Raw genomic sequence first — 25,149 nt, 5'->3', positions numbered from 1 at the left:
CTCACTGACCATGCTGTCCCAGGCACATCTTGTAATATACTTTCTCCACCGCCAAGGTGGTCACAGCGACTTGTGAGAAAGAGGCAGGAGAAGCAGGGTTTCCGGCCAGTCTAGGCTGCATGAGATTGTCCCGAAAATCAAAACAAGAGATTGGGGAGGCGGCTTTGTTTATAGGGTGCTTGCCTGGCACACACAGGCCCTTGGTTCCACCCCATGTACCACGTAAAGCAGGTGGTGACAAGGTCAGTACTGTCTAAAATTAAATAAATAAAATATCAATTTAATACAAGCATTAAACTAATATAAATAGTATAATATTTATTATATCGATTACACTGTAAATTAGAAATATCGTAATCGATATTTATATTAATGATATAAATATTAAAGTTAAATAAGATGATTTATAATTTATATTTAAAAATGAAATATAACAGGGGTTGGGGATTTAGCTCAGTGGTAGAGCGCTTGCCTAGCAAGCGCAAGGCCCTGGGTTCGGTCCCCAGCTCCGAAAAAAAAAAAAGAAAGAAAGAAAAAAGAAAAAACAAACAAAAAAAATGAAATATAACATTCAAAGAATTAAAAACATCTGCACCTACAAAGTGCTTATGACAGGCCTGCAACTCAGCATTGCTTTTAGCATGGATGCTCCCCAACTTATGTCTTGATTCAATGACGTTGACTTTCTGATGATCGAAACGTAACAAGGCATTTAGCAGAGGCTACACCTTAAATTCTTACCTTTCTGTTTGCTCTTAAGAAGCTGGGCGGAGGCAGCGAGCTGTCGCTTCCAGTTAGCCACCGGGTCAGTTACGATGGCATTACCCACACCTAACACGGGGACTCCCCACTTACAATGGGTTTGTCGGGATGAAGCCTTGCTGTTAGTTTTTGCTGTTTTGTTTTTCAACGTGGCCTTGTGTAGCCCAGGCTTGCCTTGAGCATGCTATGTAGCTGAGGACGGCTTTGAATTTATGGTCCTCTTCCCTCTACCTCCCAAAATGCTGGGATTACAAGTGTGCACTGGCACACCCAGCTTTGTGTGGTGCTGGGTTTCCTCGATACTAGATAAGCAGTCTATCACCGAGCCCCAGCCCAGCCTCTCACTATTAGTTGAGCAGTCTCCGTATAAACCTGCACTCACATGATCACATACATAACTACAGAGTAGCATGCATATCCCTAGACACACATTACACACAGACACGAGCCAACATACAAGTACATGTACCCCGGGGTGGGGCTTACAGTAGGAGCATCTTCCCTCCGTTGTCATTGGGCCAGGCCACCACACACTTGGTGGCCCCCTCGTCCACAGTGATGGTGGAGTAGAAGCATTGCGGGGAGGCGAGAGCCAGGGCTACCAGCCAGATGCCAGCGATAATTGCCTTGGTGCTGGGGGCCGAGAGCCGTGGCTGGAAGGGGTGAACGATGGCCATGTACCTACAAGCAGAGTCCAAGGTCAGCAGCCAGCATCCTCACCGCCGATCCCCCCTCCTCATCTTCCTGCCCAGACTCATGCCCTCCAGCTCCTGTCCATATAGCTGTCCTGTATGCGATGTCAGGGTCCTACCCCATCCGCAGAGGATCAGCTCCCATGGCCCTCTGTGAGGCTTCTTTCCCTCCCTTCCTGGGGCTCCTTCTTCCTCTCTGTACTCACTGAAGCCACAGGCCACCTTCTTGATGAAGCTGCCTAGAGCAGGCTCAGATGCTGTCTCTCTGGGGTTGGAGGGTGTTATGGGGACTTGAGCTGTACTCGTTGAACCCTGAGCCTGGAGACGTGCATTGGCTTTGACAGTGAGCATCACCTCCATTTTCCCACATCAGGAGGCATGGGCAGCGCTGACTGAGTCCTAGTTGGTCCCAGCTTGCCCTGGCCTGCCCTGTATCCTGCCCTCCAGGATCCACACAGCCACTGTGGGAGCACCCTGTGCTTCTCGGAGATCATCGGCCGAGGGCTCAACTCGGGAAGGCCCACTGCTTGCTTCTCCATGGCTAAAGGATCCAAAGGCACCGTCCACCGAGGATGAAGTCCCACCCTCCTCACTGAGGCATGATTCCCTCAGCAGAAGGGCAGAGGAGTAGATTGGAGATGCTGGCGCCATAGACAGTACTGGGGCCTTTCATTAGAATAAGATACATTTGTTTTATTATTTACTTATTTATTTTGTCTCTTTTTGAGACATATTCCTACTACGGAGCTGTGGCAGGCCTCCAGCTCGCCAAAGCTTGCTTCTGTCTCCCAAGGGCTGGGATCAAAGGGCTGGGATCAAAGGCTTCCATCATCGCCACGACCAACTGTTGTTCATTTGGTTTTTGAGACAGAGTCTCATGTAACTCAAACTCTGTGCATACATTAGGATAAATTCTCCCCCTCCCCAAGTGCTAAGCCGTGCACCGCCATGCCGAGCAGAAATCTTTGTGGGCCTGTGGGTGCTTGTGCCGGAGACCAAGGTCGGCTGTTGTTCCTTAGGACACCCGGCTACCTTGTTTTCTGAGGTAGGGTCTCTCGAGGGTCTGGAACTCACCCGTTTGGCTAGGCTGGTGGTCCAGCAAGCACGGGGATCCTCCTGTCTCTAGCCTCTCCTGCTCTGGGATGGTAAGTGTGTGCTAGCACTGCTCATTCTGTTCAGGTAAGTGTGGGGTGGGGAGGGTTAGAACTCAGGCTGCAAGCTCTTCACTGACCAAACCAGCTCCTTACACGCAGGGCACACTTTCTCTCTCTCTCTCTCTCTCTCTCTCTCTCTCTCTCTCTCTCTCTCTCTCTCTCTTTTCATGACAGGTTTTCCGTGTAGCCCTGGTTGACCTAGAACTCACTCTGTAGACCAGTCTGACCTCGAACCCAGAGATCCCCCTGCCTCTGCCTCCTCAGTGCTGGCATTAAAGGCCTATGCCACCATCAGCCGGCTAGAGTCAGCTTTTACTATGAGGGCTCATGCCCTATTAGTAGAGGTCAGGTCCTGAGAGTTTAGAATCAGGCTGATCTGGATTCAAATCCTGTCCCGACGGCTTCCTGACAAGATCTTGAACAAAGAGCCTTAGCTCTCTGGGCCTCCATCTCCATCTCTAGGGAAACAGCGGTCCTTGGGGGCCGTCCTTGGGGGCCGTCCTTGGGGGTCGTCCTTGGGTGTTCGTATGGCAGAAGAGGCACATGTGCACTCCTGTGTATTCACTGTTTTCAATTCATCAGAGAGGGCTTTGGTCATGGGTCAAGGGTCAAGGGTCAAGGGTCAAGGGTCATGGGCCCTTCCTCTCTAGGATGAGCCTGAACTTTGAGACCAGGCCGGGACCATAGACTGTGGCGTTGAATTGTATGCTTCCCCTGTTTGCTGAAGCAGAGGCGTCACTGCTGAACCCTAAAACATTACCATCTCATCTGCTGCTTGGAATATCTGTCCTCTAGAATTCTCCAGACTGAGCCTGATCTCCTGCTCCTCTTCGCTTGGATCCCAACCTCCCAACGAGACCCACCTTGATGCCCGTGGACGCCTGTAGCACGGAGGTTCTCACCCTGTGCGTCAAACCTCACTCTAAAAACGTTTACATCACGAGTCGTAACAGTAGCAAAATTACAGCTTGGAAGCAGCCATGAAAATAATTTTATGGTTGGGGGAGCTCACTGCCACAGCATGAGCGACTGTATTAAAGGGCACAGCTGTAGGAAGGTTGAGAAGCACTGCATGTGACCTGTCCCTTCCTGGCACATACGTGTTGGTGGCTGGAGATCTTTCCTCTTTAGTTAATATTTGTTCACGACACTCGTGGTTTCAAAATACAACATACAATTTCTTTATTTGAGGGATGGTGGTGGTGCACACCTTTAATAGAAGCAGGTGGATCTCTCAGTTCCAGGACAGCCAGGGCTACCTGGAGAAACTCTGTTTCAAAAAACAAAACTAACCAACAAACAACCAAACAAACAAACCCCAAAAAAAACGATGAAAAAAAAAAAAGCCAAAACCAACAACAACAACAAAAATATTTGTAGGCTTAGGATTTAAATTCTTACCATGGCTGGAACATTTACACTGGGTTTTTACCCAGAACAATAGTTACCCGGCAGACACTAAGTATATTATTTGTTGAATGAAGAAATGGAGAAAAGGGGCCGATAATAAGGCTGAGAAGGTAAAGCTGATTGCCGCCAAGCCTGAGAACCTGAGTTCAAAGCTCCAGAACTAACAGAAGATAAGATTCCCCCAAAAGGACTAGAAAGATCTGAGTCTTGCAAGTTGTCCTCTGACCTTCCCAGGTATGCTCTGACAACGTGTGTGCTGGCATGCATGCACAACACACACACACACACACACACACACACACACACACACCAAACAAATAAACGTAAGAACAATTTTAAAAAGAGGAGGAGTGATGGGCTCAGCTGCTGTGGCATGATCAGAGCCCCTCCTCTGAAATACCATCATTGGCCTCCTGACTGAGTCCCAGCCTCTCCCGGAGCCTTCGGCCACACAGCCTTGCTCCCAAGTGCAGGCTCTGTAAGTCCGTGTGCTAAAGTTACCCCCACCCTCATGAATGGAAGTTCCCCAGCCCCTGGACCTGGGCCCGACACAGAGGAAGCATCCTACATTTGCTGCATAACTGTGTAGAAATGTGTAGGGGAATTCACACATACCCAGGGGGGAGGAAAGGATGTTCAGTGGGCACGGGCCTGATTTTTGAAAGACTTCCTTTTGTCCACCACCCTGTACTGTGTTCTAGGCCTCTGACTCTGCCCTAACTCCATGGCTGACCTTAAATCCTACTTATCCTCATCCCTCAGGGAGCTTGTGTGTAAAGTTAGAAGCTCAGCCTGCGGGAATGGCGTTCACACTTTTTCGTATGTGACAACCGGCTATGCTGTTTAGGATGAGCTTGGCCACTCTGACCCTCCTCCCGCTACCTCTGAGGGTGGGGGTTACAGGAACACACCATCCTCTGATAACCTGATTTTTGCAGTGCTGAGGGATCAAACCCAGCAGAGCAAAGCACTCTGGCAACGGAGTTACATTCGCAGCCCCAAATTTTTCATTTTGAATGAGTAGAAAACATTGTCTCAAAGGAAATCTCTGAGAACTCCGTGAAAAAAAAAAAAACAACCTATCCATCAGCAGTGAGAGGCCATGGGTAAGGGTTTCTGAGGAACTTAGAGGAGGTGGGGAGTCTGGAAGATGGGGGAAGCTGACATCGATCTAACAGAACTCTATGTGCCAGAGAGTCTCATAGCTCTATCCCTGTCTCCCTTGTACTTTTTGTCTTTTTGTCTTTGCCTAACCCCATCCCTATTGCCTCTCTGTCAGATTCCTGCTCCCCCAGGGATAAGAGTCCTCTCTTATCCCAGCCTTGCCTGTCCCAGAAGTTCTCACTAAAGAAGGTGGTTTTTCTCCACCCCATCGTCCTTAAAGGTCACTGTTGGTGACCCCCCCCCCCAAGCTGGGATCATTAAAAAAAAAAAACCCAGCATTGTTATAACTTAGATGCAGCACTCTAACTTCATGCAAATTTCCAGTTCTTTCTAAATACAAAAGCAACGTGTGCAATTCCCTCAGCAAAGAGAGCAAACTAAGGAGACCCGCACTTCCAAAGTCTCTGGGAACATCTTCCTTTCCAGCCTCAAGCAAACTCTTAGAGTTGAAGCCGTTCTGTGTCTAATCTGACGCTTCCTGCTTTGGCTCCACATCCCTTTGTCTTCTCACTGTGAACTAAAACTGCTACACAATTCTCTGGGATGTCCCCCCCATCAAGACACCCACCCCCTTCCCCGACCCCCTCTCTCTTGCCTGTCAGCAGCAATGGCGGTCATGGAGTAGATGCTGACGAACATGGCTGTGATGGGAAAGAGGTTCTGGAAATAGCAGAAGGCACGGCCGAAGTACCAGATGTTGTGACTGGCGTAGATGAAGTTGAAGGTCGCGTTGAAGGCTGCCATGCAGAGGTCCGCCAAGGCCAGGTTGATGATGAAATAGTTGGTGACTGTGCGCATCCTCTCGTGGGCCAGAATGATCCAGATAACTGTGGCATTGCCTGTCACAGCCACCAGCACCAGGGCCAGGTAGGCTGTGGCCCATAAGGCCAGCTGCCAGCCAGGCATGGAGAAGGCTGTAACACCCGTGGCGTTGCTCTCGAGGCCAGACAAGATGTTGGCGTCAGAAACAATGGCACGGGCCCCCATGACTGATTCTGGGCCTGGAACACAGGGTCTGGCCCTGCAGTTCCGTCTCGAATTGCCACAGAAGAGAAATCCTCTTCGGTGTGCAGATTTAAGGGGGGAAGGACGATTCAAAAGCAGACACGTGTAGCCAGAGGGCCACGCCTACAGCTCGGGCAGAAATGAGTCAGGCTGAGCAGGAAGCAAGGTCCCAATCAGACTGTTCAAGCATCTCTTGGAGATGGAGACCTCAAACTCCAGTCTCAGAGCAGGAGGCATCCTGATAGCGCGTTGGATCGGTTCCACTCTTTCACACCAGAGTCAGAAGGCTGAGAGTCAGAGAAAAGACGCGTCCAGCAACGGGCATTCCGGGAAGTTGGTGACAAACCCGAATTTGAATTCAGATCTCTCTTAATGCTATTCAGGGTACATCCCAGATGGCGGAGGTGCACAGTGTGCCAAGTCTGTGGGCCCTATAGGTCCACTGTGCAGCTGGCTGCTCTCCGACTCGTAGCGCAGGCTCCCAATGCTGCCAGCCCTCAGCGGCTGCTCCCAGCTCCTCCCTGGAGGGCAGGCAAGAGCCTTGGCAGAGGTGCTGCCTGCTCCCGCCTTCCTTCCACCCCCTGCTTGGATAGCTGGGCCTTGCCTCTTGAAAGATTTAGGACCTCCTGGGAAGCAGGGGGAGACCTTGGGGAGCGAGGCACAGCCTGGATGGGCGTGACATCCAGGGTGTGCGCCTTGGTGCTTGCGTTCGACCAGGTGGGAGCTGCTGGGGTACACTGGCACTTGCATTTGGGAACAGAGGGACTCAAGCTGGCTTGGGAACCCTGGGGGAAGTCATTCACTCAGCTTGAAAAAGAAAGTCTACTGAGACTTTCAGAAATACCGTGGGGTACAAGGGTGATTTGATGGGATGTCAGATAAGTGATGAGGGCTGAGTTCAGAGCCTCTGGTACTACCTCTTACCTGCTCTCTGACTAGACAATCCTGGCCACCGTTTCTCACCTCCAGCCTCAGTTTCCTCAGGTGTAAAACTAGAAATTGCGCTTATATAAATGGTGTTCAAGTTACCCTCTCCACCACCACCACCACGTCCTTTGGGACAGGGTCTCATGTAATCCAAGCTGACTTCAAACTTGCCGTTAGTTCAGGATGACCTGAACTCCTGATCCTCATGCGCCTTCCAAATGCTGGGATTTGAGCTGTGTGCTGCTCTCATGCGTGCGTTCGTGTAGCTCTATGAACTGAGCTACACCCTCGGTTCTGAGCTCCGTAGTGGGGGAAAGACACTGGTGCACTCTAAGATACGAACAATGCTAAACCTCACACCCTGAGGCCCTTTTCTTTTGTTCTCTTCTTTGGTTCTTCCAGACTAGGTCTCTCTGTGTAGCCCTGGCTGTCCTGAAACTTGTTCTTTAGACCAGGCTGGCCTCGAACTCACATCCACCAGCTTCTGTTTCCCCAGTGCTGGAATTAAAAGTGTGATGCACCACTGCCCAGCTCAAAACAGTTCTTGTGAATTTCCCGAGCCCAACAATGCCATAACATCTGTTATTTGCTGTCCTAGCTGTACTGATGGGCAATGTCCGGGATCGGGGACCCAGCTTTTGACTTTGAAGAAGAGGTCCTTCTGCCGCTCCTTGTTTTCCCGGGATGAGCTAGAGGGATCTGAAACTCCTGAGCCTAATATGGACCTAACCACATCTTTGCCAGGTCACAAAGGCCTGCTTCCTCTGCTGGATGGGCCACCATGTTCTGATGTTGGTCTCTTACCCAGAGGGTCTCTGTCTTTGATCACATGGTGGCAGCAGCTGGGTCCAATCAACCCTGTGTTTGTTTCTGTCCCATGCTTGTCTGGCCTCTGTCCGAGAGGCAAACTATGTAGCAGTGAGTACGGAGGAAGCCAGCTTCTCCTTGCTAGCCTGCTCCCCTGCATTCAAGCAGCTGCACTTGGATGAACTCTGGGCCACAACCCCAGTGTAGAGTTGGGGTGCCTGAGAGGTGCTAGCTTTCAGAAGCCCAGAATAGCACATCTCCACCCCTGCCACTCCTTTGTGTATGCAATGGGGATTATACTTCAGAGCTACTAAATCTGAGTTTTTATTTCCTCCTTAAATCATAAATTCTTGCAGCTTTCCAACAATGCACCAGAAGGCTTGTAGGCTCGGGGCAGTAGAGGCGGGGGTTGGAGGGGGCCGGGACAAAGTGTGGCTGGTTAGCTGTGATCCTTAGGAGTGGGCCCCTGGAGTTCATGACTGGGTAATGCTCTCCTTTTGGTTTTCCAAGACAGGGTTTCTCTGTGTAGCCCTGGATGTCCTGGAACTCGCCCTGTAGACCAGGCTGCCCTTGAACTCAGAGATCTACCTGCCTCTGCCTGCTGAGTGCCAGGATTAAACGTGTGTTCCGTCAGCCTGAACAAGGGTCTTGAAGGTCAGTCTTCATTAAGAGGGAAGGGAAGTACTTTAAATTACTTGCTGTCGCTGGGACATCAAAATGGGAGAGTTGAGCCAGGCACACGGTGCAGGAAGAATAGGAGTTAAAGACTTTGTTGCCTACATAGCCTAGTCAAGGCCAGTCTGGACGAGACCATATCACAGGCAATGGTCTGGGGAAATATCCCTAAAAGCATGAGGACCCAGAGTTCTTCATGCTAATGAGGTACCTAAATCATTCAGCCAATGAGCATCCGCTCCTGGGCATTTCTTCCTGCAAAGGAATCAGTTCCCTGGTTTACCCTGAATAAAGTGTATGCATTCACATCCGTCATCAAATAAGCCAGTATGAACAAGCAAGGATGGCCAGGAGGAAGGCTTTCATCTGACAACTGCGCCTAACTCTCCCAAGGGACCTCCATACTCTTAGCACTCACTAGGAATCAGACTGGTTCCATCCTACCCGACCCAGGCTCTGCCTTCCATCTCACCTGGCACACAGACTCCGGGAGGGAAGGATAGACACCCCCATTCCGACTCTCTGTGGACTCTCGCTTCAAACTCTGCCCTGCCTTCTCCCGGCACCAAGCTCCGAGCTCCTGCGACAGAGAAGCAGGGCTCCGTATGACAGACCAGTATTTGTCGAAGTCCCGGAAAGAAACAGCTATGGGGGCAACTGCCGTCCCATCCCAGCTGCTCTTGGTGAGAGAAAGTTGATCCCATGCCACGGATGCAGGTCCCCCAAGAACGGACTGTAAACGAGAAGGCAGCTCTCTGTAGCTGAGATGAGTCCTGCAGGGGCATCAGATAATCACTGCCCCACATAACACACAGCAGAATGCCGGGGGTGGGGGGCAGAAGGACAGGATGGCATGGCAAGATGTCAGTCACCTCCGTTAGATGGGGCATGCGCTCACAAGTGTGCCTTGCTGGTTTGTGTCATTGTGGCTTTAGAGAGGCCTGGAGAGTTTAGCTAAGAGGTGTCTTGGTCGGTTTTCAGTTATGACAAAAACTTGGGCAATTTATTAAAAAAAGAAAGGAAGGAAGGAAGGAAGGAAGGAAGAAAGAAAGAAGATTTAGTCAGCTCAATTTTAAAGGCTCAAAATCCAAGCAGCATCAGTTTGGGGAAAGGTCCTTCTACTTTGGGAGAGGCAGATATAGGAAGCCAGAGACTGGCTTCCTGTGAGACTGGGAATGGGCCAGTCTGGCCTCTTGATAATAAAACCCTCCCTGGAGAGCTACCAGGACCCCATAAGAGCGTCACTGATCCCCTCCAGGGGTAGCTAGCTCCCCAGTGAACTAATCAATTCTCAACAGGCCTCATATCTTAACCGACAACTTCCAGTCAGCACCATTGCCCTGGGGACCAGAATCCTAGCACGAGAACACTAAAACCCAGGGTCACAAAAGGGAATGAGTTTTCAGGGAGTCTGGTGCACTAAAGAGGCTGAATAGCCAGATGGTGGCGGCCGTGCACACTTTACATCCCAGCACTCTGCAGGTAGAGGCAGGTGGATGTCTGAGTTTGAGGCCTGCCTGGTCTACAGGGTGAGTTCCAGGACAGCCAAGGCTACATAGAGAAACCTCGCCTTAAAAAAACAACAAAATAAAATAACAACAAACAAATATGAATGATGAGGATGGGAAGAATCAGGAAAGTTCGAAAAGCCTTGTGGGCTAGGGGTCCTCCATAACCACAAGGGATGTCTTCATTTACTTCTCTGTATATAGTCCAGGCTTTGCCTTGAACTCATGAATGTAGCCCAGGCTAGCCTCAAACTTGACATTCTCCCACCTCTGCCCCCAGAGCATTGGATTTACAGGTGCGCCCCCCCCACATCAAACCTGGCTCGAGAGATGCCTTTAGAGGTTGGCCAACTGCGTGTTTTCCCTGGAGACTATGCTGGGTCACAGTTTCTGTGGGACACTAGTGTCAGTCACCACAGGAGCCACCACAGGGGCCACCACAGTGTGGTGACCAGAGGGGAATGGAAACGGACCTGGACCGTACAAAATAGGGACAAGAAGGACAACTTGAGGGAAACACTTGGGATGCAAATAAATAATCAATTATATAATTAATTAATGTAAGTAAATGAATTAGTGTAAATAATTAATGTCAATAAAATAAATTTAAAAATAATTTAAAAAAGGACAACTTGATGAGCCCTTTTATACCCCACAAACGGACTATATAGGATTGTGTTTGCCTGCCTGCTGGTGGCAAATGTACTTTGGATCCCAGTACGTGATGGCAGAGGCAGGAAGATCGGGACTTCAGGGTTAGCTTGGGCTACATGAGACCCTGCCTCAATTAGACAAAGATCACCCTAAGACTTTGTCCTCAGTGTTTGGGGAGTTTTAAAGATAAGTCTCTCCTGTCATGAAGGTGCTAGCAGGCTGTCTTTGCTAGTTTTCTCTGCGTGATAAAACACCATGGCCATGGCAACTTATAAAAGAGAGTATTCAGTTTGGCTTACGGTTTCACCATGAGTGAGGAAAGAAGGAACAGCCGAGAACGCACATCTTGATCCACAACCAGGTCACAGGGAGGGCAAGCACTGAGGAGCCCGAGTCTTTGAAACTTCAGAAGAAAGCCCACGCTCAGTGACACCTCCTCCAATCCTTCTCAAACAACTCCACCAATGGGGACCAAGTACTCAAACACGCGAGCCTATGAGGGCCGTTCTTATTCAAGCCCCACATAAGCAAGAGCTCCAGCTTTGCTGCTTCCCCCAGGTCCGTCATTTGGTGGAATAAAAAGATGGTGGCTGCATGGCTTCCTCAATTACGTTCTCATTGGGACCATGAGATTCCAAAGCTCAGAGCCCTGACCCAGTTTTTCACATAGAAAAGAGAGGAAGGCTACCCTTGTCCTACTCCCAGGGAGCTACATGGCCTCCACTGGTCTGAAGTTCAAGATCACCCTCAGCTACTTTCTGAGTAAAACACCAAAACGAACACAGCCTTGTCTGTGTAGCAGACTAACAGGGTACAAGGCAGGTGTGGGGGTCTGCAGAGCTCCTGGGCTTTGGATCATGGATTCATGGATAGCTCCCCTCTGTCTGTAAATGACGGGACCCCAGGATGGTTCGTCTGGGAGGTAAGCTGTGTGCCCCCTGGCAGGGAGAATCTGTGGCTCAGAAATCTAAGCGGAGAATTGGAGAGCTCGCTCCTGCCAAGATCACAGGCTTCTTGACATCTTCTTTAAACACAGAAGAGAGTACTGGGGGCAGTGCCGTGCCCTAAAAGCTTGAAGTTTATCTAGGCAGAGGAGGAGAGGCCAGAGTGTTTACATCTACCCCAAGGCTGGTATACACAGAGCCCGGAGGCTCTTAACACACACCCAACCCGGGTCTCTCACAGAATCTGCCCATCTATGGCAGGCAGAGCAGGAAGTGGCGAACAGCCCCGCCCCCTTCCTGAATAGGGAACAGATTGAGCATCCCTGAGCCAGCTTGAGTATCTTAGAGGGAACTTGGCATCTACTCGGGATGTCAGCCAATGTGATGAGGAGGCCTGGCTGAGCTGAGGGAAAAGGCTGCCACACTCTGCCAAGTGGCTCCAACCGCCTCCCCATCCCCTCCCCCGCCGGGACTCGGGGGCAGGTGACTGACTAGGTGCTTGGACAATCAGCTCGGTGCTAGGAGAAAGGGTTATGTCTCTGTCTTCATAAGGTCCTCAAGATGAGGAAGCTTCGGAGGCAGAAAGGACCCCTTGTGGCCTTGGGCAGTGAAGAGGGATCAGAGGAGGGGATGTGGGAATGAGCGCTCATCCTGAGACAGGTTGAGGGATCCTAGCTGGATCCCTAATTGGAAAGGAGCACGAACCTGAGTTCACAGCTCCTGGGTGCAGAAAACGCTTCCGTTTCTTTATTCTCTGAAAGTTAGCTTTGCTGAGCTGTGGCTCCATCCCGTTGGGGCTGGCATGGGTTCCGACTTCATTAACCCCAGGGCCATTCTCTCTAGCTCATGAAGCTGTGCACAGTACCAAGGCTTGTAGGGTGGTGCCTAGATGGTCACTGAGTTTACTCAGGCCCCTGTTCTGCAGGGTTCTAGAAAATGGCGGTGGGGGAGGAGGAGGCATTGTTTCTAAGAGCCGCCTGGAGCCCAGGAATTTGGGGGTTTATCTGGGGAGGGAGAACTGAAGGCAGAGCCTTCAATAAGGGAGAAAGGCAGGGAAAAACAAAAGCTAATTTTCCATATTAAAGCAACCAGGAGCCCCTGGGCCACGAGGGCCTGTAATCTAGCACTTAGGAGGTGGGAGGCGAGGTTCAAGGTCGGGTTGGATGGTAGAGGTTCGAGGGAGGCTGTGATACACAGAGGCTGCCTTCTAAATATAAAATAAATTAAATTTAAAAAAATCAGAATATCTACCGTCTGCCTCAGAGGGGAGGCTGTCTGGGGACTGGAGCAATGGAGAGAGCTTTGGGTTTTTGTTTTGTTTTGTTTTGTTTTTTCAGACACAGTCTGAAGTCAGTGGTCCTTCAAAGACTCCTCAGAAACCTCCTTCTCAAGATTGTACCCACTCGAACCATTTTTCTTGTGAAGTGGCCTTTTTGCCGTTGCTGTTCTGGTTTTGGCGGTGCTGGGGGTGAAGGGAGGCGCTATTGGGTGCTGTGTAAGCCCCACCCCCTTGGGCTGTGTTTCCAGTCCTTTTAATTTTTGCGTTTATTTTTATTGTGTTTGCTCGTCTGTTTTGTGTTGGGGGCTGTGCTGTGTGCGCAGAGGTCAGAGGTTAACTCGGGGTTGGGTTCTCTCTTTCTACTTGGTAGGACCTGGGGGTCAGACTCAGGCCATCAGGTTTAACGGCAAACACCACAGAGCCATTCTGACCGCCCTGTTTATTATTCTCTTCTTTGTATGTTCATGTGTGCACCATGTACGGAGGAGGCACTCAGTCCCGGCGCCTTTCCTAAGGAGCTGTCCACTGAGTTTTGGGAAGAAACCGGGATTCTAGCTAGGATCTGGTTGGTCCTACCAACTGGCCTAAGCTAGCTGGTCACCAAACCTTAGGGATCCTGTGGTCTTTGCTTTCCTTCCAAGCACTGCAATTACAAGCATGCCCCTCCCCTCCCTCCCTCCCTCCCCCCCCCTTCCCCAAGCCTAGCTTTTTACCTCTGACCTGTGCAATAAACTCAGGTCCTTGTGCTTGGGCAGTGAACTTCTATCCTTTTTTCTTTCTTTCTTTCTTTCTTTCTTTCTTTCTTTCTTTCTTTCTTTCTTCCTTTTTTTTTTTTTGAAGATTTATTTATTTTTAAGTACACTGTAGCTATCTTCAGACACACCAGAAGAGGGCATCAGATCCCATTACAGATGGTTGGGAGCCACCATGTGGTTGCTGGAATTTGAACTCAGGACCTCTGGAAGAGCAGTCAGTGCTCTTAACTGCTGAGCCATCGCTCCAGCCCGTGAACTTCTATTCTTAAGCGTGAGAATCGAGCGTTCTACAAACTAAGGTACCTTCCCAGCTCCTCGTTAAAGACAAACCAATCTGAGACAGGGTCTCGCTTAATTGCCCAGGCTGGCTTCGAACTTGTGATCCTCCTGCCTCCGCCACTGAAGTAACTGGAGTCAGAGCAGGGCATCGCCAGGTCCAGTTCAAATGGCTTTCTTGGCCACTGATATTGACCTAAGAGCGGCCTATACAAGATCACTTAAATCAGAGGTTCTCAACCTTCCTAATGCTGCGATCCTTTAATAGGGTCCTTCGTGTCGTAGTAACCCTCAGTCATAAACTTCTTTTTGTTGTAATGTAAATATCTGTGTCTTCTGATGGTCTTAGATGACCCTGGTGAAAGGGTCATTCAACCACCCCAAAGGGGTTGGGACCCACAGATTGAGGACTGCTGACTTAAATTTTTACTGATCACATAGGAAGGGAACACAGGCTAGTGCCATCATGGCTGGACTGTGCTGGGGCCCTCAGAGTACACATGTGGGTTACTCGGGTGGGTTGAAATGATCTCTTCCAGCTGAGAGGCTAGAAATGCCTCCTGACACACAAGAGACAGCGAGGAACATTGTGTGTCTTTAGCTCATATCACATATCAAATCCCATCTAGTTCTTGTCTTGTTATGAATAATTTCACATAGACAAAAAAATGCTCAGACCATGTCCATTCCCTGTCCATCCAGGCCAGCCTCGGTGACTGTGGGACCTGGCCTCAAACACACAGTTGCTTTCTGAGCCTTGAAATCCTCTCCCTGGACTCTACCCGGGAGCTGTGACACGCCAGCTTACTGTCTACTGTCAAAGGCAGACCTGCGTCTTTTTATTTTATGTGTCTGTGGAGGATCGGGGAGATGGATGCACGAGCATGTGGGTGCACCTTGAAACCAGAACAGGGCATCAGATCCCTTGGAACTGGAGTTACAGACAGCTGTGCATGCTGGGAATAGAATCTAGATCCTCTGAAAGAGCAGCCTATGCTCTTAAGCGCAGAACCGTCTCTCCAGCCTGTCCGCCTTAATTTTTGGTGCTGTGTCTCTTCCTGAGCCTGGAGCTCATCGATTTGGTGGGTGGGCCAATGGATCATCCTGTTTCTGATCTCCCACCCCCCCCCAGCACAGGAGTTACAGGTGTACACTGCCACGTTTGCCTTGTACTTGGCTTCTGGGGATCCAAACTCAGGTCCTCAGGATTGCACCACAGCCACTCTGTTGATTGAGCCATTTACTAAGGGTTCTTAAATGTTCCAACCTTCCTTCTAGCCCACCACCCACCAGAGGTAGTGGAAAAGAAAGGTTTAAGGCAAAAGGAGATCTGGACCTGTTTAGAAGTAGTTCTCTGAGAGCTATTCCAATCTTTGTCAGCAGTCCAACATGAAATGTCAGCAGCTACAATCCAGCCCACTCACCGCTCACGAATCAGCAATGGCAGTTCAATCCAGCAGAAACCACAAGGCTCCGCCAATCAGACCAAGTCCAAGGAAGCTCAAGAAGCCACCGGAATATCATGGGAAGTTCTTTGGTGAGTTACTCTCTAAGAAGTCACAAGTAAACGTCAGCAATGCTATGCAAGGAAAACATGTGTGTCGACAGCTAGTGAGGCGGAGCAAGGCGAACCAATGCCAGAGACTCCTCCTACTGTCTGTGAGGTCATATTTATATTCTTTCCAAACGTCATGCATCCTTCCAGGTGTCTGCTTCAGCAAAGCATCCTTTCACCTGTCTGCCCCAGCAAAACATCATATGACATAACTGAGTTTCCAAAGAAACCAGAAATTTCCACTTCCTTCCCGAGCCCATCCATGCCCAGGAAAATTAAATGAGTTGTCCAAGGTGGGATAGTCAAAGCCTGGCACATCCTTCCTTCTCTTCCTACTGACTCCTCTGAGACTGGGAATTTCTCCTGAATGTCCCAAGAGTAGGAAATCTTCCCAAAGACACTACCCACCAACACACTCCTTAATCCTTAGATACTAAGGGATGCCACAGCCTCCAGAAAGCCTTCAAGTACTTCCTGTTGGCCACTCAGTAGCCCTTGTATGTGTCGTCCCCCCTCCCACGCACTCCCCACCCTCTGCCACCCAGTTGTTCCTTTTCTCTTGTGCAAGGGGCGCAGACTGTCAGTCTTGTAACTCTACTGTGGCCGTTGATAAAGACACAGAGCCATTCAGAGTTTCCCAGCTGGGCCAGGAGGGGAGGTTCAGGCAAGGCATGCACTGGCAGAGCCTGGACTGGAACTCAGGCTTGCACTCTCTGTGTTGTCCGTCAGGGTTTCTGGGTTTTACAGAGTGTGCTGTGGAGACCCTTAATCACTGTTGCAGCTAAGCACCAAAGGGGAAGCCCCGTCTTTCTCTCTTTTTTTTTTCCCTTCGGAGCTGAGGACTGAACCCAGGGCCTTGCGCTTGCTAGGCAAGCGCTCTACCACTAAGCTAAATCCCCAACCCCAAGCCCCGTCTTTCTCAACCCTGATCCTTCCTTTCACCCTCTTCCCCACTGGTGCCTCCGTGCCTCCATTTCTCTCTCCCTGCCCCGCCATCGCCCCCCCCCAACACGTGTGTCCCCCTTCTTCCCCCTCTCCCTCTTCCTGGGCTCAATCTCCCCAGTCTCCTGCAATGGTCTGGAACTGTACCTTCAATCTCTGTAATACCCAGATATGGCCACTAGAGGGCAAACACGCCATGAATCAGGATAAAAGGTGTGCGACACCATGTCTGGACTGTGACTACAGTGCTTTGAGAAGCCTTTCCATTAGCCGGTGGTGGCAGGAGCTGTGGCTGTGGCTGTGGTAGTCAAGGCTGTTCACCCAACCAAATCTCCTTGTACTAATAATAAGCGCAAGGCATCTCTAAGTGGGGCTATCTCATGCATACCATGCTCCCCTGTGTTTGCAATCTCAGCATCTCCACCCAGATGCCTAAGTCTGAAGTCAGGGTACCCTCAGCAGCAGCTTCCTCCTCTCTCAGTCTCTCCACTCTGCGCGGCTTCTGTCCGTGCAGTAGTTTATATTTTAGCCCACCAACCTCAATGCGTTTACACCCTGGCTGCTCCGGCCCATCTGTCAGGCCCTTGTGTAACATGGCTGCTTTTCCTAGAATTCAAGGAATGGATAAAAGGCTCGCACTGCATACACACTCACTACCCAGTCTTGCTTTGGTCAACAGATAAATGCCCTGCAGTTTCTGTTTGTGACAAGTTGAACACAGCTTTCCACTGGTAGAAGTTACTTTTAAAACAAAGACAGCACACACCTTTAATCCCAGCACTCCGGAGGCAAAGGCAGGTGGACCTCTATGAATCCGAGGCCAGCCTGGTCTACATAGTGGGTTCCCGCATAGCCAGGGCTACATAGTGAGACCGTGAGTAGGGGAGTTCAATGCAAGCGCTCAGGTGGCAGAGGCAGGCCGATCTCTATGAGTACGAGGGTACACAGTGAGATCTGTGTCTGGGTAAGGTTATATGCGCATGCGCAGGTGCCCTCAGAAGCCAGAGGCTTTGGATCCTTCTGTGGCTGGAGCTGCAGGAGGTTATGAACCACCTGACGTGGGTGTTGGGAACTGAACTCAGGACCTCAGCAGAAGCAGTGAGTGTCTTTAACTGCTGAGCTGTCTCTGCAGTCGCAGAGGTAGTTTTGAATTCCTTGAACTTTGTTCAAAATTCTGACTTTTTATTTATTTTTTTATTTTTTTTTTCAGAGCTGGGGACCGAACCCAGGGCCTTGTGCTTGCTAGGCAAGCGCTCTACCACTGAGCTAAATCCCCAACCCCTATTTTTATTTTTTATTTTGGCATTTCATCCATTTAGAGCAACGACTCTCAACCTGTGGGTCTCAACCCCTTTGGGGGAATCACCTAATACCATCTGCATATCAAATACATATTCATAGTCTAGCAAAATTACAGTTATGAGATAACAACAAAAATAATTTTATGGTTGGGGATCACCACAACATGAGGAACTGTATTAAAGGGTTGCAGCATTAGGAAGGTTGAGGACCACTGGTTTAGGGGTTTCCCATAGCAACACATTTTTTTCTTTCCTCCGTGTGGATTTAATTGTCAACATCTCTGTTGTTAGTATACTCAAAGCCATTTTGTACTGTTTTCTACTCAGACTTTGCAAATTCTGGCTCATGACCACCCAAGGCACTCTAGCTACAGAAAACACTGCAATGATTAGGAGTTTTGGTTGTTTTTTTGTTTTTTGCATCAGAGTCTCATTGTGTACCCAGGCTACCCTCACAAACTTTTTTTCCCTAAGTTAGGATCTCATGTAGCCTAAGCAAGCCTCAAACATGTTAGGTAGCCAAGCATGACCTTAAACTCTTGATCCTCCCGCCTCAGCCTTGGCTAGGATTACAGACACACCATGTCAGACTTGGCCTCTGCCCTGATTTAAGTTTTGTTTGGTCCAGAATCTTTCTGAAGAGTTCTTCTGAGGTTACAGGGTTCTGTCTGGGGCAATGAATTCAGGGGAACTAGATCTTGGTAGCACAGACTCTCACATGCAAATCAGTCCATCTCCATTCATGGCGGCTCTCTGAGACCACATTTGAGATAGACATGAGATACTAGTGCTTGCCCGGCCCTCATTTCTCCAGGGACCTGGCTTTTCTCTCTAGAAGAGAGCAGAGTTTTGTTTTGTTTTGTTTTGTTTTTTAAGAGTTATTATTATAAAGAGTTTGCGAATTTAGAAAAATCACACACCAAATTCAACAGACCCAAAGTCCGCACATGTCAGTGAACTTCTAGCCAGTGTGAAACTGTGAAACTCCACATTGGATTTTAGGCCTTCTCTATTGGATATATTTTATAGACATGTATCCACCACAATATGAAAAATCCACAACAGAGTTGAAACTAAAGGACAAAAACAACAACCGAAACCCAATTAACTTTTATAAAAAACTTCTTTATCTTTTTTAAAGATTTATTTATTTTATGTATGTGAGTACACTGTCGCTGTCTTCAGACACACCAGAAGAGAGCATCAGATCCCATTACAGATGGTTGTGAGCCACCATGTGGTTGCTGGGATTTGAACTCAGGACCTCTGGAAGAGCAGTCAGTGCTCTTAACCACTGAGCCATCTCTCCAGAACCCCCATTCAGCTTTATGTCTTCTTATGACTCCTGTCCCTCTGTGTCCTGTCCTTCCTTGGTACCTAATATTTTCTTCTTCTTATTTTCCTTTCTTCGTGCCGAGAAGCTGAACTCTAGTCCTAAAAGGGCGTTTTCTTAGGGCTGGGAAGATGGCTCCTGTGGAGCACTTGCTGTCCTTACACAGAACCTAGGTTCAGGTTAACTCCAGTTCTAGACGATACAGCGCCCCTTCTGGCTTCCTTGAGTATTGCACACATATGGTGCACTTACATTTAGGCAGAACATTCATACACATAAAATTAGGGGCTGGAGAGGTGGCTCAGTGGTTAAGAACACTGGCTGCTCGTCCAGAGGTTAAGGGTTGGATTCCCAGCAACTCCATGGCAGCTCACAACTGGCTGTAGGTCCAATTCCAGGGGCTCTGAAGCCCTCTTTTGGCCTCTGTGGGCAGCAAGTAAGCAATGGACAGACGTACGTTCAGGCAAGACACTCATACACATGGATAAAAATAAGAAGAAATTTAAAATAAATACTTTAAAATATTTTTCTTCACTGAAGAGAACTTTTTCTTACACAATTTCTATAATCATTGCTTCTCATACTAGTTAGACATTTTTTTTTTCAGGTACAAAAAATTGAATATGAGTTTAAAATGCCCTTCCTATTCACCTCTGCTTTGCCTCAAGTCTCTTATTCTTCCATTCTGACGTCCTTTCTTTCTTTCTTTTTTTTTTAAAGATTTATTCATTTATTATATATAAGTACACTGTAGCTGTCTTCAGACACACCAGAAGAGGGCATCAGATCCCATTACAGATGGTTGTGAGCCACCTTGTGGTTGCTGGGAATTGAACTCAGGACCTCTGGAAGAGCAGTCAGTGCTCTTAACCACTGAGCCATCTCCCCAGCCCTCTTTTCTTTTTTTGTTTCTTTCTTTGTTTCTTTTTTTGTTTCTTTCTTTGTTTCTTCCTTTTCTTTCCTTTCCTTCCTTAACCACTGAGCCTTCCCCCAGCCCTTCCTTTCTTTTTGTTTTTCTTTGTTTCTTTCTTTGTTTCTTTCTTTGTTTCCTTCCTTCCTTCCTTCCTTCCTTTCTTTCTTTCTTTCTTTCTTTCTTTCTTTCTTTCTTTCTTTCTTTCTTTTTCTTCTTTTTTCGGAGCTGGGGACCAACCCAGGGCCTTGAGCTTGCTAGGCAAGTGCTCTACCACTGAGCTAAATCCCTAAACCCCCCTTAATCCCAGCATTTGATGGATCTCTGAGTTCAAGGCCAGCCTGGTCAACAGAACAAGTTCCAGGACAGCCAGGGCTACACAGAAAAATTTTGTCTTGAAAAAACAAAAAACAAACAAAAAAACCCCTCTGAAATACAAATCATTTATGCAGTTGACATGTGTCCTCTACATTTTACGAAAGATTTAAACAAGCAGATCAAACACTGCTAGGCCACTGGCTCATCGGAAGGGGTCAGTCCAGCTTGAGGATGCGCTGTTCCACAATCTCCATTGCAGCTGCCACTCGCTCTTTGTCATTTATCTGCTTGTTGATGTCACCTTCCGAGTTCCTTCAGAAATGTAGATTTCCAACTTGTGTTTGAATGGCAGACACCGCTGGCGCTTTGCTCTTAAGCATAGTCCAGTAAGAGTTGCTAAAGAACAATGAGGGGCTGTTGGTGCGAAATGTGATAATAAGCAAAATAGTCATCTTCAGTTTTTCTTGAACTTCCACACAACTTTCTGTGACCACTTCCAGTTCCTCTAAAAGTACTGGGCTTTTCTGGGTCTCGGATAGTTCTAGCATTTTCTCTTCCCTGATCCCGGTCTGCCGGGCAGCTCCCTGCTCAGAAAAGCCAGAGAGCCATAGGACCCTGCTCAGCATCCAGGAGAGCAGCCCAGACACTTGCTTCATTCTCACGCTCCGCCATCCCTGCTGACTGTTCCAACTGAGCCACCGTCTTTCCACAGCCGACCTCAGGAGTTAACTTCCTGGTATTCAAATAAACCAAGACCTGTGTAAAGGTTTAGGGGAGCAGAGAATCCTGATGTTCCTTTTGTGGTATTGCTGTAGACCGTGAGCTTTCTGTCTCACTTCATCTTCTAGGGTACTGAGTGAAAACTTTTGTACATTTATCTTTTTAATGTGTGTGTGTGTGTGTGTGTGTGTGTGTATGTGCGTGCGTGTGTCTGTGTGTGTATGTGTGTGTTTGTGTGTGTGTGCATTTTCAGGTGCATGTATGTGTGCCTGTGTTTTCATGTGTGTGCTTTTGCGTGCGCGTGTGCGTGTGCGTGTGTCTGTGTGTGTCCCCTCGTGCCACTTCCCGGAGTTGGTTCTTTCCTTCTGCCTGTAGGATCTGAATGTGTAATCAAGTCGTCAGACTTGTGGCCAGCATCCCAACCACCTGACCAACCCTGTTAGCCCCAGACCAAAGCTAAATTCTCAGTACCGACTGCCCCCTAGTGGACTCCAGGTCACCACCAGGAAACAGAAATTCCTTCTGCCCGAAGACCTCACACCTTCCCTCCTGGTTCTTGCCCTTAGAGTGGAGGTGGGGAATGGATGTTCTCAGACTTCAGTTGTCCCTCTGACCCAGGCCTGATTCTCCTGGCAGTGGAGAAGGGATAAGGAACACATGCAGCCTAGACTCAATCATGGACGTGGGCAGCATGCATTGGAGACAAATTTGTAAAAGTGACACTTTTGCTTCATAGCGGGACATTTCTGTGTCAGTGGGTATTGTGAGTCTAGGTGTGACTTCCATGCAAGCTGCCACTGGCCTGGACTTCTCCAGAGGCGCTGTCAGTGGTTAGGTTGGCGGTCCAGTCCTGATGATACTTTGTATCCCTTGGGAGGCTGAGCCAAGAGGGTTATCTGGGCAGCCTGGGCTACATAATTAAAAACAACAAATAAACAAGGAAATAAATATGCATATGCATAACAAATATATATACATGAAAAATACATTTATATATGGACATACATGTATGTAATGAATATATACATATATACATAATGAAATGCATATATGTATATATACACATATATGAACATGCATATATACAATAAATATATACCTATACATAATGAAACACATATGTATATATACATACTTATATGAGTATACATATACATAGTGAATACATACATATATACATAATGAAATATCTATCTATCTATCTATCTATCTATCTATCTATCTACCTATCTATGGTCACTCATCTGTCATCGCATCTCGGCACTTGGGAGGCAAAGCAGCCAGCTCAGCCACATGATGAATTTGATGCACGTGGTTTATCCAGCCCTGTCTGAAAAAAATAAACACCCAGGACTGTCACGATGGCTCAGTGGATAACGGTGCATGCCTCCAGCCAAGCATGACCACCTGAATCTGATCTCGAGAACCCACGTGGTGGAAAGAGAGAACCTCTTCCTGCAAGGTGCCCCCTGACCTCCACACTTGGGCGATGGCAACCTATGCACACATACATACTAAGTAAATGCAATTTAAAAAATAGTTTGCATCTCAGCTGGACGGCGGTGAACACACCTTTAACCCCAACACTTGGGAAGCAGATGTAGGTGGATCTCTTGAGTTTGTAGCCGGCCTGGTCTACAGGGCAAGTTCTAGGCCAGCCAGGTCTCACAGGGAACCTTTCTCAAAAAACAAAACAAACAAACAAAAATTGTGTTTCATGTTAAGGGTGCATTTGTTTCTTGCAAGTTTTTAACCTAGTAACATTGTTACACCATTTTGATGTTTGTACAATGAGAAACGTTGCTCAGTGAGCTCATCTCTCTGAACCCTATCCCTAAGGGTTGCACAAAGGCACACTGGGCCTTATTTACCGTAGAAGGCCCACCTGTCTGGTATATAATGTGAGCCAGTTCAGTGCTCAAGAAAGCACATGGCGTTGGGGACTTAGCTCAGTGGTAGAGCGCTTGCCTAGCAAGCGCAAGGCCCTGGGTTCAGTCCCCAGCCCAAAAAAAAAAAAAAAAAAAAAAAAAAAAAAAAAAGAAAGCACATGGCTCTTGCTGCCTAGGGCCACTCACAGCTCTAGAAGAGACACGTCACTGTCTTTTGGTTTCCATGGACACTGGACTCACATGCACAAGCCATACACAGACATACACATATGCATATCATTTTTAAAAAGAAAAACAAACCCCTTTTCTTTATTCTGAGCCAAATTGGTGTGGCAGTGCATATCTATTGTCCTGTCTTTGCTGGCAGCCATAGTAGGAAAATTGCAGGAGTTTGAAGTCGGCCTACGTAGCAACCCAAGTGTTGGTTTGAAAACGCGAGAGCTGGGACATTAGAAGCAATTAGGTTTGGTTTGGTTTTGTGAAAGTGTAGAATTGGAGGGAGGCTTGGATTTACCATGGGAAATCAACAATGCTTTCCATGTTTGCTGCCTTTACTTAGCAGGTAGCTCTCGGCCCTCTGAAGCACTAAATAGCAAGGTCACTGAGTATCATGATTTAAATACGCTTGGCCCAGGGAGTGGCACTATTTGGAGGTGTGGCCTTGTTGGAGTAGGTGTGCCACTGTGGGCATGAATTTAAGACCCTTGTTCTAGCTGCCTGGAAGTCAATATTCTGCTAGCAGCCTTCAGATGAAGATGTAGAACTCTCAGCTCCTCCTGCACCATCCCTGCCTGGATGCTGCCATGTAAGGTTCGGGGGGGGGGGAGAACCTGGAAGAGAATGGGGGACAAGGGACGAGAAGAAGGACGCCAAGACAAGAGTCTGATCAAGGCAACAACTTTATTTTTCCCCAAGGCTGAATTTATATCATAACATGGGTAACAGAGGGAGGGGGGAAGTAAGAAACATTTACGCAGGCCAAGGACACAATATTCGTGTGGTCAGGGAATCGGCTGATGTTGACAGGATGTCAGAAAGGTCACAGGTTTGTCATATCTATTAGTCAGCAGGATGACTTTATCATATTATTATTTTTCTTGACCACCAGATTTGTATTAGCCTTCTGCAGCTGGCTGGGGATTTTCCATGAACCCAGTCATACTTAATTCTAACCATAATAATAACATTAATAATGGAGGGCTTCAAGGACATCGCTCCTAACACTGCCATGTTCCCACCTTGATGATAATGGACTGAACTCAGAACCTGTAAGCCAGCCCCAATGAGATGTTGTCGTTTTAAGAGTTGCCTTGGTCATGGTATCTGTTCACAGCAGTGAAACCCTAAGACACTTCTTCCCTAACATTTCTTCGGCCACTCCCTGGGACACTCTGATAAGGCAACATTCTCTGTAGTCACAGAGAAATATGTAGGACCATTTGCTCAGAGAGGGAGAAAAAAAAATGTTGCTTTCTGTGGGCAGAGAAGCTTGGAGCAACCACAGGTGAGTGTCAGGGTGGTGGAGACTAACCCAGGTTCCAGGCCCAGGAGATTTCTGAAGGTCTGCGTGATTGTATGTGAGGTTTCAGGTCTGAGCCTTCTCTCGAGCCAGAGCCTGACTTGTTTACCTCACTAAGGTTTGGTGCTATCTCATAACAGAGGGAAAAAATGACAATGTAGTGTCTCCTATTAATAACAGAAAATCGAATTTCATTAAAGGAAGGGCCTTCTGTTTTTCTGAGCAGGGCCCCGAGGGATTAGTTCATGAGACAGAGAAGAGGAAGCCAAAATACCCGAGAGAAAAGACAGGAAGTAAAGAAAGGAGACAGAGAGGCTTCCTGAGCAGAATTGACCCCTCCAGGACCCCATGAGGTTTTCATCAAATGTCTCAGTGGCTAGACCTGTGGGAGGAGCTTGGGAAGGACCCAGCTTGCTGTGGGCGGGGCCAGCAGTCAGTCTGAATGGCCCTGGGAACGGCTAACTGGTTAAATGCTTAGTAAGCATTTCCACGGGCCCAGCTCAACATGCCTGGCACTAGGCACTGAGCAGGCATGGTGGTCATGTAGCCACGAGACAGTCTTTCTTGTCGCTCTTTCCAACCATCCAGTAGGTCCAAGGACCCGGCACAATTAATCTAGAGGCGGGCAGGATGCTACTTTATCCATGGTG

General features: G+C 48.3%; 1 protein-coding gene and 1 pseudogene across 1 annotated transcript in view; both read right to left on the bottom strand.

Annotated features, from left to right (window-relative positions):
- The window catches only part of Tacr2 (tachykinin receptor 2), a 14,944-nt gene extending 8,326 nt beyond the window's left edge, over positions 1-6,618 (bottom strand). The window contains exons 1-2 of the mRNA XM_032888847.1: positions 5,778-6,618; positions 1,249-1,443 (exon numbers count right to left, since the gene is read on the bottom strand). Of these exons, the coding sequence (XP_032744738.1) occupies positions 1,249-1,443; positions 5,778-6,169 (587 nt within the window). The 5' untranslated portion in view covers positions 6,170-6,618. The remainder of the gene's footprint in view (positions 1-1,248; positions 1,444-5,777) is intronic.
- Positions 6,619-20,651: 14,033 nt separating this feature from the next.
- LOC116887664 lies at positions 20,652-21,027 on the bottom strand (annotated as a pseudogene).
- Between the last annotated feature and the right edge of the window lie 4,122 nt (positions 21,028-25,149).

This window comes from Rattus rattus, chromosome 18 (genome assembly GCF_011064425.1).
Source record: "Rattus rattus isolate New Zealand chromosome 18, Rrattus_CSIRO_v1, whole genome shotgun sequence".
Classification (NCBI taxonomy): Eukaryota; Metazoa; Chordata; class Mammalia; order Rodentia; family Muridae; genus Rattus; species Rattus rattus.
The sequence above is the reverse complement of the archived record's forward strand: the minus strand, read 5'-3'. Positions and strand labels throughout refer to the sequence as shown.